This window comes from Mytilus galloprovincialis, chromosome 5 (genome assembly GCF_965363235.1).
Source record: "Mytilus galloprovincialis chromosome 5, xbMytGall1.hap1.1, whole genome shotgun sequence".
NCBI lineage: Eukaryota > Metazoa > Mollusca > Bivalvia > Mytilida > Mytilidae > Mytilus > Mytilus galloprovincialis.
This window is the reverse complement of record NC_134842.1, coordinates 90,435,973-90,449,847: the sequence shown is the minus strand read 5'-3', so window position 1 is coordinate 90,449,847 and position 13,875 is coordinate 90,435,973. Positions and strand designations below refer to the sequence as shown.

At 31.7% G+C, this 13,875-nt stretch overlaps 1 protein-coding gene across 1 annotated transcript in view; it reads left to right on the top strand.

Annotated features, from left to right (window-relative positions):
* LOC143076685 (uncharacterized) overlaps nt 1-9,235 on the top strand; it is a 75,744-nt gene extending 66,509 nt beyond the window's left edge. Inside the window, exons 28-33 of the mRNA XM_076252525.1 lie at nt 383-477; nt 972-1,118; nt 2,063-2,232; nt 2,873-3,066; nt 4,813-5,020; nt 5,699-9,235. Coding sequence (XP_076108640.1) covers nt 383-477; nt 972-1,118; nt 2,063-2,232; nt 2,873-3,066; nt 4,813-5,020; nt 5,699-7,575 — 2,691 coding nt within the window. The 3' untranslated portion in view covers nt 7,576-9,235. The remainder of the gene's footprint in view (nt 1-382; nt 478-971; nt 1,119-2,062; nt 2,233-2,872; nt 3,067-4,812; nt 5,021-5,698) is intronic.
* The last annotated feature ends 4,640 nt before the right edge of the window (nt 9,236-13,875 follow it).

Genomic DNA, 13,875 nt, shown 5'->3' with positions numbered 1-13,875 from the left:
AATAGTCTATAACATTACAGCCTTCGGACTCTCTATACTCATAAAGTAACGAATTTCTTTATCAACTTTGCACTTATGTGGGTTTTTTTTTTTATCTAATCATGTGCAAATAATATGTTTTTGAAGACTTGTCAACTTTTTCGTTTGGTCCCAAGTAGACCGAACTGATGCTATTTATCATTATGAACCACTTAATTTTCTACCATGATATCTTTATCAACCGCCTTTCATATTACGGGTGTGTAATTTTGTTTAAACAATATTTTATTCAAATAAATTGAATTGGATTGGGCAACAGGCATAGCCTATGTAAGCCCTCTCCAATTTAATTTAAGGTTGTATATTTTTGATATTTGCTTTAATCTACTTCTTCTGATTGTAGGGACCGAATTTACCTGATGCCATTATAGACACAGCCATGTCATGTGTTGTAGGACCATTGTGTAGTGTTTGTGGTAAAATATACAAGGCTTTGAGGTAAACATTCATTTAATTATTAACATTTCTAACAAATAAGCTTAGAACCTTTAAAGAAGTATTAAATTAATACAGCCATCAACAATTTACAATTGTGTAATGTTTTAACTATTGAATAAATACACGTCAATACAAAATTCACACGTTTTTACAATAATTAGACAGGATTTATTCATGTGTTTTAAATTCCTTTATTTCACGTAACAATACTAGTACTAATTTCTTACCATGAAGTACTAATTATGTGGATTTTGTGGATAAAAGTGAACAGCAAACTATCTGCTCAATCATATATTTCTTTTACAAAAGCCTTTTACAGAGAATTTATTTTTTATTTTAATTGAATCATGCTTCCAGTATAATACAGTTTGACGGTATCAACGAAAATTAATATTCAACAGCTATATTTAATTTTATCTGTATTTGTATGCATTTTTAACTATGTTTTTATGTGTGTTAAAGTGGTATATTGATTAATGTTATTTATGTCTTAGATGTGTACAGGCATTGGTACAAGAATGTGGTAACAAAAGAAAAAGACGCGATGTAAATTCAGACGTAGTGAACAACGTCATTGTCACATCTAAACCAATGAATAATTTCAGATTAATGGTAGAGGAGATTTTTGGAAACGAAGATATGTAAGCTCTACATTTAAAAGGTCTTTTTTATTTTGGTATTGAAAATCAACACAATGTCTATAATTTAAAAAAAAGCAGACGGTTTTCTAGCCGCAAAACCAGGTTTAACCCACATTTTTTTTTATTGGAATGAGCTGTACCAAGTTAGAGAAATGACATTGGTTACCTTATAGTTCGTTTCTGTGTGTGTTGCATTGTCGTGTTAGTTTTTTTGTTGCACTTCAGTGTTTCTGTTGTTTCGTTGTTTTCCTCTTATAGTTTATGTGTTTAGTTCAGTTTTAGTTTGTAACCCGTATTTGTTTTCTCTCAATCGATTTATGAGTTTCGAACAGCGGTTTACTACTGTTGACTTATTTAGAATAAAGTTTCTGCACATGCACTGTTCATGTCATTGATTTTTAAAAGATTTTGGGTGCAACTGCAGTAGTTTAAAAGTTCTTATTGTTGGCACGTTAATGTCTCGAATATATGTATACATACTTTTATGATAGGGTCATCGACTTCGTTTTTTGACGAAAAACAATCGATTTGTTACTGTATTCGTAGTGCCAGACGACCTAATTAAAGGCCAAATAAAGTAAAAAAATTAAGAGTATTTGAGGATCCAGAAATGATTTTGTCAAAAACATATTAATGGAAGTTGGTTTTTGCTTGCTGTACGTTTTCTTTGCTAATTGATCATGAGCCAAGGCAATGGTATCTTTAGCACAAAAACGTCTTTAATAGTTACTGTATGGTTTGTGTTTTCTCATTATTTGAAAGCAATTTAGTGACATGTAACTGTGTTTGCTATTGCCCTTGGCAGTTTGTTCTCTTATATTGTCTTTGGCAGTTTTTGCCTATTGAGAATCATGATGTACTATCTTATTTTAATATTAATTTACTTTAATGGACTTTGTAAGAGTAGATTTTTTCTAAACATATATTTTTTTGATATATTTCAGGTTCAATGTAAACAAAGAGTGGTATCCCGCTTTTAAAACAGTTATTTCTGATAACAGTGAAAGTGGCTCAATACTTTCAAAAGATGAAAAGTCATTTGTGCTGAACACTTTAACAAGTAATATCTCAAAGCCTATATTGGACGGATTTTTAGAAAGATGGAACAATACTGGTATGCTTTATTTTAGTTTTAAGTTAGTTTCTGATGATTTTCAAAAAACCTAGAACCTATGGAAAATGAACTCAAAGATTCAATAGATAGAATATGGTTTCTTCCTTTTATATATTGTTTTACTTATTTTAAAAGCTACTTCTGTTTGTGTGTTATTCTTTATTTCGATGACACATTAAATTGTTTATCATTCAACTTGATTGACGAAAATATTGCAATAGATGTAATAAATTCAGATAAATATTTTGAACATTATAGCTAACTCTGAATTATTTTACAAATTACGTAGAAAATTATTAAGAAAAAAATCCAATTTTGTTTGCAATTATAAGGTATGCCATTACAAACTTCAGGTTTTTTTTTATGTTATAATGTATCTCCTATGTCAGGTTCTATTTTATATTTTGCAAGAATGACATTCTTATATTGTTTACTGTGTAAAATTTAGAAAAAATACTAGTAGACAAAAGCCATGCATAAAACATAACACAGATAACATACGTTTGATCAACTCAAAACAACAGCACCATCCGGGATGCACTTAAGTAATGCTGAACACCTGTTGCTCTTCTAGTGTAAGAATACATAGTCTGAATGGAAAATCCATTTTTAAACGAAAATTCTTAATTCCTCCTTATAGTTTCAGCATGGGACAACGGAACTTTAAACGAAGAAATCAAAACTGGAAGCGTTATAAACCTGTCGCGACTAAGTGTTATGATGCAACAATATATCACAGACACCAACACAGCTGCAGACAGGGGATTTAATTCAATATTCAGTGATTTTGATCATGCTTTGAATGCATATGTTTTGGCTGAACAGGAAACTCAAGTGCGTATAATTATAAATCACTTTATGCTGCAACTAGTTGTGTTTATTTCCTAAAAATAGTAACAAAGCTATATTTTGTATAATGTCAATTTCATCACGGAACAATTTCTCTGCGATCAGGGGTCCATTCAGGGATGAAAATAAGTTTGACATTTGTGTTATGATTTAAAAAGCTATCTATTTATTAATTTAAGTTGCAGTATAAAAACAATATTAGTTCAATGTCAGAATAATATAATTTGTTTGTACTCGATACAAAACTAAAGAAGAGCTCGGTAGATCCTCACCCTTCCCCAGTGTCTTAGCCTTATACAAAAAAGTTTTTTTTTCCTAAAATTGACCTAATACTGTTTATTTATTGTACAAACTATGATAAAAATAAGACGATACAAAAGAAAAATTTGATATAGTTCTATAAAGATGGACTATGCTATTAACAATTGACGAAAGCGAAATCGATAGTGCGGAAAACATTATTAACAAAAATAAGATTGATCAACACGAAACCTAAAGCAAATAACAGATAAAAGTGAAGCTATTTGTCGGATAGAGATAGATAGTGTTATAATATAATTTAACCTGATCAAAATTACATGTCCGCACTCGCTCATTATTTTTATGTTTGGTTGCTGCGTGGGATTCCAGCGACCAAACATAAAAAAAATTAGCGAATGCGGAGATTTAATTCTAACTAGATGGTAAGATTATTTATACTGCTTCAGAAACTTCTAAATGTATTTGATCGCAATAATGCATGACGGGTGTTACATGCATAGCAGGATATGATTACTCGGGCGATGAACTCAGTTTTTGATTGATATCTTGAATTTTTCTTCTTATTGATTTACGAGATTTCAAAATTGGGACACTACTGTCGTATTAATTTTGTGTGTTTATTGGGAAAATTAGTCAGATGAAACAAAAGATATTTATTAAGATTCAATATTGGCTTGCTCATATATATGAATTCCCTAACGCATTTGTTCGTAGCAAAATACCTGCTGACATATGTCTTTAATCTGGAATATGATGTTTCGAAACCAAGTTCTAATGTGGGGATGAAGTCTTCATTAATAACAGTAAAAAAGTCAATTAAACAAAGAATCGGAATAGTATCAATGTACTAATAAATTCAAAATCGTCAACTTTTACTTTTGTCGGCGTTGTAAGGTATACATTTATATTTGTAATTAGATAATACTTGAATATGAGTAAACTTTATCTTTGTTTATATATGTTTTGAAAACGATGCGTCATAAACAAAAATCCTAACGATATAACCAACATCGAAAACGTTTCCGTATTTCAGTTACCTTTTTGAATAGACGAATCTGATGTATAACCTTTGATACCCTTTACGTTATTAGAATTCTATGTTTTAAACTTAGCTATATGTGATTAAATGGATTTGTTTACTGGTGTAACCATTTTGCGTATGACAAGACAATGCAACTTGCAAAAACATGCTATTACTATATGATGATTAAAAAACAAGCAATAATCTATAAAGAAATTAATAAAATAAACATTTTGGATTCAGTTCCGCGATCAAGTATTAACCTGTTCACCATTCCTGCATCATTGTTAATTATTCCCATTTCATCATACAGCTTCTTACATTTTAACGTTTTATACATCCCTGTCTTTTTTTTTTTGTTGTGGTTCGACCGTTCCTATCGAAGGTAAATTCATTAGATATCTTCGAATTAATATTATATTGATATTGATTTAAATACTTGTTTATAGGCAGCAGGGAGCAGTAAAAAGGACGGTGCAGTATGTGCTAAGGTCCGTGTGAGAATTGTTCAGGATCTTGTTCTAACTAGAGATGCCTTTAATGCTCGTTTTGAAATCGAAAATGGAGAAAACTCGGCTCTTGAAAGTATTCATGTTCAAATTGAAATCAAGCACAACACTGGAAATGGAGAAGTTGTTAACGAATTGTTTTCTATTGGTAAGTGAAAGTGTATATTATGGCTTTTTTTAAAAACATGTTCAATTTTAATTGTTATCATATTGCTGCACTAAATGAAAACGATAGAATATAATACTAGATATAGGAAGATGTGGTGTGAGTGCCAATGAGACAACTCTCCATCCACATAACAATTTATAAAAGTAAACTATTATAGGTCAATGTACGGCCTTTAACACGGAGCATTGGCTCACACCGAAAAACAAGCTATAAAGGGCCCCAAAATTACTAGTGTAAAACCATTCAAACGGGAAAACCAACGGTCTAATCTATATATATAAAAAAAATATGAAACAGTATGCAACAGATAAAATTGTGCAAATAAGAAAGAATAAAAATGATATAACCATACCAAAAAATGTAACTTGTTATAAAAACCTTCTTACAATGTAATAGATACAATTGTGATTACTCTGTTATTTTAAAGCATTATTAACGTCTCAAATTAAGGAAATTGACAACTGCAATTTTCGATTGTTTTTTTTTCAATTTTCCGTTTGGTGAAATATCGCTTCGTATGGGAGTTTTAAATCTGTAAGCAGTAGTTAGTGAATAATTCATCGTCTATATTTGCATTACAGCATATATGTAGTAGACACGTCCAAGTTACTTGTTTGAAATACTTATATGTTATCTATGTAAGCCTCGTCTTTACAGGAGACCCAGATTTATTAGGACTAACAGGGGTAGACGGTGACGGTCGACTAGGAGTTGATGTATCTGGATCAGCAGAATGGTTGATTATTCCGTACTCCATTGCAGCACCAAATGATGATGTACTGTTTAATGTAGGTGGAAGATTATCCTATCGGGTAGGTGGATCAAACTTTTCTGTTCAATTGCTACCGGATACAATAACAGTAAAGCCTAACCCAAGCCTAGTGCTACATTATTTTCACGAAAAATATGTTCGAGGGGATGATCCTTTGACAGCGAAAAAGGAGCCAATAATTCCATTTACTTTAGCAATTATGGTTAAGAATTCAGGATACGGAGTCGCCCGAGCTCTTAAGATATCATCTGCGCAACCGCAAATTATAGAAAATGAAAAAGGATTGCTTATTACTTTTAAAATAATTGGAGGTTTTTTAGGTAACAAACCAATCACACCTTCTCTTATTGTTGACTTTGGTGATATTAAATCTTTTGAAACCAAGACAGCCCGATGGATGCTGACGTCAACACTTAAAGGAACTTTCTATAACTTCAGTGCTACATTTGAGAATATAAATCCATTAGGAGATCCGCAACTGTCACTTTTTGAAAATGTCTGGTATCATGAACTAATTCATTTGGTTAGACTGTTCAGTGATGGTGAGGATGATGGTTTCGATGATTTCTTGGTAAATGACTTTGTTGATAATAAAGGAATACCAGAAAGGGTATACAGCAGTGCGAATGGATCTGATGTTTATGACGTTATGAGTGCAACTGTCCTAGGATTATCGTCAAGCTCTTTAGTTAAGACCGATATGACAAGATATACACTAGTTTATATGGAGATATTCACTAATACATCTAATTGGTTCTATGCAAGGGTAAAGAATAATATCACAAGTCCTCATCAAACGTTGCTTTCTGTCATGTCAGATGATAATCGCGATATAGTAGTTGATAAAAATATATGGACTACCACTCATATACTAGACTCGTACCTTATTCATTTGTTTGACTTTATAAAAAGCAATAATAGTGTTTCGGAAGAAATAGAAATGAAATATGTTTTAACATTTGGGCCAAAAAATATGCATCCTCCAAAATTCAACGAAACGTCTTACTCGATACTACTATCAACGGACACTCAAATAGGATTGTCTATTCTTACAGTTCACGCTTACGATCTCGATAAAAATGAAATCACGTTTGAAATAATTGGTTTTGAAAATGAGACATTTGCTATAGACTCCCATACTGGAGTTGTTACTTTATTACATAGTCCGTTAGAAATTGGCGAGATAAGGCTTCGAGTAATGTGTAGAGATGACGGTATTCCATCTCTCTCGGGTGTTGTAACTGTGATTATTTATATAACATCTGATGAAATCACGACAACAACGATCGTTACCTCCTCGGACGCGTCAACTGACATTTCAGTGACGTCACAGTCCAACAAATTATTAACGTCATCTTCGGACGCATCAACTGACATTTCAGTGACATCACAGTCCAACAACTTATTAACATCTCCAGTAAAATATCCCTCAACTTCAATAGTATCCAGTACAAATACCGTCTATTCAAATGAAGTCGATACAACCGAATCAGCGAGCGATAAAACAACAGTCTCTGTAACATCTACTGGTTCAGCAGAAAAGACAACCGTATCATCTTTTTATAAAACAACCGTACCGTTTACTTCGACGAGCGCAGTGGAGCAGACATCCAAATCGATGTATGACAAAACGACTATTCCATTTACATCGCCAACTGCAATTCAAACGACAGAAATGCCATCGTCTGCAGTAAAACAAGTCATACAGTCTGTACTATTGGTCGTCACAAATTTTATTTGTCTTTTCTTAGTCTTAATTTAACTGTTATGGTAGAAAAAAAGAACTGCATAGATGATATAGTTTTATTTGTAGATCACGCATACCGGTATTAGAATTAGGCGTCCAAACTGTATCACATTTTTCATGTTGGGGTTCTTCTGAAGTTGACTTTACGGTTTGTGTTTTTCTTATGGTTGCCTCTAATTGCTTTCATGCTTTCCGAATGATATAGCACCTAGAAGAAGCAAAATTAGACTAGTTTTGACGCATTGACATGGTTAATTAGATGCCATTTGAATAACGAATCTATCATTGAAGGTAGACCTTTTTCTTCACTTATCCGAATTTTAAAAATATAATGTGTAATCCAGATTTTTTAAGTAGGTAGTGTTATATTTGTTTGTCATGTTATAACCATTTAAAGTTTCATATTATATATTCAATATGGTGTGTAGCCCATATCTACAACGTTCAATTGTGGATCAGACGTTTTATATAGAAATTGAAAATGAATGATTACAAATACCGGAAACCAATTAATGTTCGCATATAAAGAAATTACAACGTACCTGGTAACAATGATAATAATTTAATTTTGGATGTAATTTCTCTGCTCATGGACATATTTTAGTCATGTGACCGTGACGTCATCAACGTTATTCATGGTTTACTCCGGTTCAAAATGGAATTTAGAATTAAATCATATGAAATAACTGGAATATTTTATCTGTCTATTCGAAATAACACAAAAAATATGGTGCACACTCTAAAATAACCCGCTACGCTACTTCATAGACAGAAAAATTATTACAGTCATTCCTTTAATAATTGTTCATTTTGGCAAGCGATTTTACTAAAATCAAAATTATTTTATATTGTTTTTTTGAGTGTTTTGTAGTAATATGAACATTGGCAACAGAAAATAAAAAAAACAATGATCAAAAGATTGACATAGTTTACATGCAGATTAATTTTTGAAGCTATTTTCAATATCTTTTTTTTCATTTTTTTTTTTAAATTCAAACGAATATATTTTGTAGGTTTCAATATTTTATAATTATCATATATGAACCATTTGTTAAGTAAGAGTATGAATGGTATTGCCTGTCGTTCCGTGGGTTATGATAGTTTTACATTCTAAACATATAATACACTCAACTTTGTCAAAGGTGTTTCACCTTATTGTGTGATATTTTTCATAAAAGAGAGGGGAAAGATATCTGAGGGACATGAAAACTCATAAATCGAAAAAAATAATGATAATGGCTTAACAAGAAAAGACAAAGATGCAAAAAAAAAATTATACACAAAACACAACAAAGAAAATATAAAACTTATCAACACGAACCCCAACACAAACTGTGTGTGATCTAAGGTACTCACGACGGATAATCATATCCTGCTCCACACATGGCACATGTTATGTTGCTTATGTTTATACAACCCGGTAGGTTACTCGTGAAAAAGGGAACATGAGTGTAGTTAAGGACATAAGGAGCATATCCGCTATCATTTGTAAAACGGATATTCCATAACGGTAAACCAACTCATAAAGCGATCATTTTACGGTAATGTGTTTGAAATAAATTGTAATTTGATGAAGATTACCTTTGTCTTTTCGTCGTGTTTTGTTTTTGTCATTAAGTTGTCGGCTTATTATCGACATATGAATACTTTTTTGGTATCTTCTGCAAATATTAAACCCCATTTTCAAGATATGTTCAATTACGAGGGTACTTCTTTTTTATTGATTTGTTTATTTTAAACATTTTTTCTTTACTCTTGATGACTGTACTGTTTACCGTATATTTATTCACAGTTTAAGATCAAAATGTTGAGTTTTATAAGAATGTATGAGTTGAACCATCTAAAGATATTACGTTCATTATTAAAGAAAGCTGTTATATTGGAAGAAGAATCAGAAAATATATTTTAATTATCATGTTGCTGTCTGGAAAAGGGGCAACATTATATCAGGAGAATAAATCATTCTTCAATTTACTATAGTAGTCTAGTTACAATCGTTTAAGAAATATTGATTTATTAAATATTCAAGATGTTGCGCAGCAAATCATTTTATTGTCAAGTTTTATACCGGAAATCAATTCATTCTTATTAGCTACACATGTTGTACAAATTAATTTACTAACAGGGATATGTCGTAAACAAATATTTAGATAAGTCTTGAAAGTGCATGGATAATCCGATGACACGTATATACGTATATTGTGACATTACAACAACGCATATCGCATTATACTATTAGTTACATAGTGTGCTAGTGACCTAATACGGTATACGGGTGAGAGCGAAGCTCGAATCCCCATATGGAATTTACTGACCCCATATATACCGTATTACGTCACTAGCACACTATGTAACGAATTTATCTTACCGACTATCTTAACGTGTGATTCTCAAAACGAGCAAGTCTCAATACTGTTAGCAATAAGAAAATACTTCCATTGATCCTACAAAAACAGATGCCAACAATAATGACTTGTAAGGTTTCAATGTGTTTTATGAATTTGTTTCAATCTTAATCATCAATTTCTTCGTCTGTTGGAATTTTAAAGATTTTTTCTAAGTACCGTTTTGTTTTTTTATAAAGGGACATAACACCATTACTAACCGTGTATAAAATAAGCCCCGCCCTCTTCTTACCTAATAAGGAATATAAAGGGACGTAACTCCACTACTAACCGTGTATGGGATAAGCCCCGCCTTCCTACTAACCTAATATCAAATATACACGGTTTGCACGCGGACGCTTTTAACCAATCATATTCCTGGAAATGTATAGGAGGTAAGATAATATATTATCTCAACTCTTTGGCTTTGAATGTCTTGATCTCTAAGTTCATGTTTACAAAGTTGTATATAGAACCAGTTTGATAAAAAGACTGAAACTTAAAAAATCCTTATACGTTTTCTATAGGTCCAATAGAAAATGCACCGAATCTTGATTTGCTATACTTTTGCGACTAGATCTTGTAGTACATACTAGCTAGTTGCATTAGCTGCAAGTTTCATATCCACCAACTTGTAATCATTTTAGAATCCTCATGTTAATAATTGTTTTTTATGCCCTATTTATGGGCATTATGTTTTCTGGTCTGTGCGTCCGTCTGTTCGTTCGTTGTACCGTGCGTCCGTCCGTCCTTCTGTCCCGCTTCAGGTTAAAGTTTTTGGTCGAGGTAGTTTTTGATGAAGTTAAAGTCCAATCAACTTGAAACTTAGTACACATGTTACTTTTGATATAATATGTCTAAATGTAATGCCAAATTAGAGATTTCCCCCCATGTTCACGGTCCACTGAACATTAAAAAATATAGTGTGGATTGGGCATCCGTGTACTTTGAACACGTTTTAATTTCATTTTACTCTAGGAATTACTACACAACGTAAAGGAGAATAAAGTTCAAACATGCTATGTATTGTATTTTGTTTAACTGATTTCAATTAAGATAGATTGTAGTTTTGACATATTTAGACCAGAAAATATTGTTTTTCTCATTTCTTACTAATATGATATTACTTAACAATGTTACTTGGATCTTTCATAGTAAAAATTAAATCATGAGTCTTGTTTTGTTTTAGACACATGGAAAGTACACTATATGTATGCAACTTAAACATATGTAAAACAATCAATTTAAACAGTAAAACGCAAAAGACACAAGATATAATTTTATTGACTATAGATGAAAGATGTTAAACCAGAGAACAACGCAATAAAGATTCATGTCTTTACACGAATTGTCGATAAAACGGTTAAAGATTATATGTTTTCAGTACTTTAATGATATCATTGGTGATGAAATATCGTCGTTATTTAAGAAAACGCACGAAAGTCGTGTACCTGCATGGTACATTCTTTTATGAGAAGTTAGAAGTTGATATGTTTAATGTTGATCAAAACTCGTCAAATATAACTGATTAATTAGTTGTTGACATGGTTATTATACACGCGCGTTTTTCTACATAAATAAAGGCAACAGAAGTAAACCGCTTTGCGATATTCATCAATCAATTGTGAAAAAACAATCCGGGTAACAAATTAAAACTGAGTGAAACACATACAATATAAGACAACAAGTTTTAACTTTCTAAAAAGCTATGGCCTGCTTCGCTCTACACTAATTTAATGTTATATGTGTGCATGTGGTTGTTAAATTAGTATTGGAAATGTGGTATTTTTAGATATTGATTGATATAAAATGGATGTACTTTAAGAGTGTGCGTTATACACCCATGCTTTTAAAAAGTTTAAATTTCTTGTTGAAAATTAAAACAATTAGAAATTTAGACACGAGGTGAGGTGTGCCTTTCTGTAGGTTTACCTATATCGTCAGAACTTATAAAATACAGATAATGCATTTTTGTAAACATTGTATAGGAACATTGTTTAGCAAAGCAAATCGTGCAAATTGCAGAGTAACAAAGCAATTAAACACGTAATAATAATTGATATTTCAACATTGAATTTATCTGTGAAATGAATGCATAATAAAACGAACATGAGTTAATAACAGTTGATCGGAAATGAAATACACAAGATGGCGTGTATTTCAACTGAAACTAATAGCTCCGCACCGTGATGCGAAGGAACTACGACACAACAGAAACACAACAGTAAAATGTAACAAACACAGAAACGAACTGTAATATAACAACGGCCATTTTTTCCTGACTTGGTACAGGACATTTTATGAAAAAAATGGTGGGTTGAACATAAGAATAACCAGTGGTGCTTAAATCAAAACAGCTATAGAACCAAAAGAAAACACGATATTGAAGAGCATTTAAAACGACATTTATTAGTCTTGTGCCAGAACCGACAGAACAAGCTATGACCAGAAAAAGAAAACCTAACTTTTTTTATGAACAAGTACATTTGTTTTGTAATTGGGATAATTTAATTGTTTAATAAAAGTAACACGATAAGTATCAACAGTCCGTCAGAATTGCTGTTTTTGCCTCCGTTGGTTTACAAAGTTGGTCGATCATTATTTTGTTGACTGTAATTAACTTCTTTTTCCATTTCATGCTGGTTTTTTTTATTTGTCGTTAATTCTTTTTATTCCTGTTTGAAATCACTAAATTTGTCCTACACATTTGTTCCTTCATTGTTTCTCAATCGGTTGGAGATATTTATAGTTTTTACATTCATAACAAATGCCGTGCATTAATATGGACTATTTTGATATACATGTATACTCTTACTTTTAACATTGACGGTACTAATTTTTCGGTAATTAATGTCTCTTTAGCGATGATCGAGGCCAAACTACAAGTATTTGAAAATCAAAAGCTTAGGCAAGGAATCCGAGCTTTGCAGGATACTGTCCTTGATTTGAAATGTTTTCTAACATTTTGACACTTTAAGTTGAAAAGCAGATGGCCATGTTTTTTCACATTTAAGTTGAAATTTGAAAAATTTGAACAGTTTTTTTCATTACATTGCATTTTTTTTATGGTCTGCTAAAGTCTTTGGAATTGCAAGCCAAATTAACAGAAAATTTATCTTGTTTAGACATCTACAGTCACGAACAATAAATGATTTACAAGGTATTTACATGCGATAAATCATCTCCTGTTTTAAAATCAGGTTCAACCAACCATTTATTTTTTAAATGTCCCGTACCAAGTCAGGAATATTTAAGATGTTATCAAATAGTCCGTTTTTATGTAGGTTGACGTTTGTTAATATTGTTGCAGTTCCTTATTTCTGTTGCTCCGTTATTTTCGAATTATAGTTAATGTGTTTTACTTGGTTTTGGTTAGTGATCCGGATTATATTTTGCTTAATAGATTGATAACTAATGAACAGCGGTCGACTAATGTTATCATTACGGATGCCGTATACGGTGCAGGAAATATTTACCCTTCCGGAGCACCTGATTTCACTCCCGGTTTTTAGTGATGTTCGTGTTGTTTCTTAATTATTATTTATAACTGTTTATGTAAATGTCCTTTGGTTTTGTGAGTCATTGTTTACTCCTTGGTTTTGATTGTTATTGTCTTACTTAAGAGTATCTATTAGTGTCAGATAGGATTTACATTTCTCTGAGTAGTCCTTTTGTAGATGATGTACTGGTACCATAGACAGATATCCAACCCATTTATTAATTGTCCAATACTTTACAATACCATGCATATGCGCATTATGGATCGTTGTATAATTCAATTTTAAAACGATAAGTCTAAAATTATTTATTTAAATGATTATCAACTGAATTAATTAGGTTTACATCAAAAGGGTGCTCGTATTTGAATATGAATATCATCTTGTGCCGATGTGACCTGTATAGTATGGTATTTGCAAAATAAGAACAAACA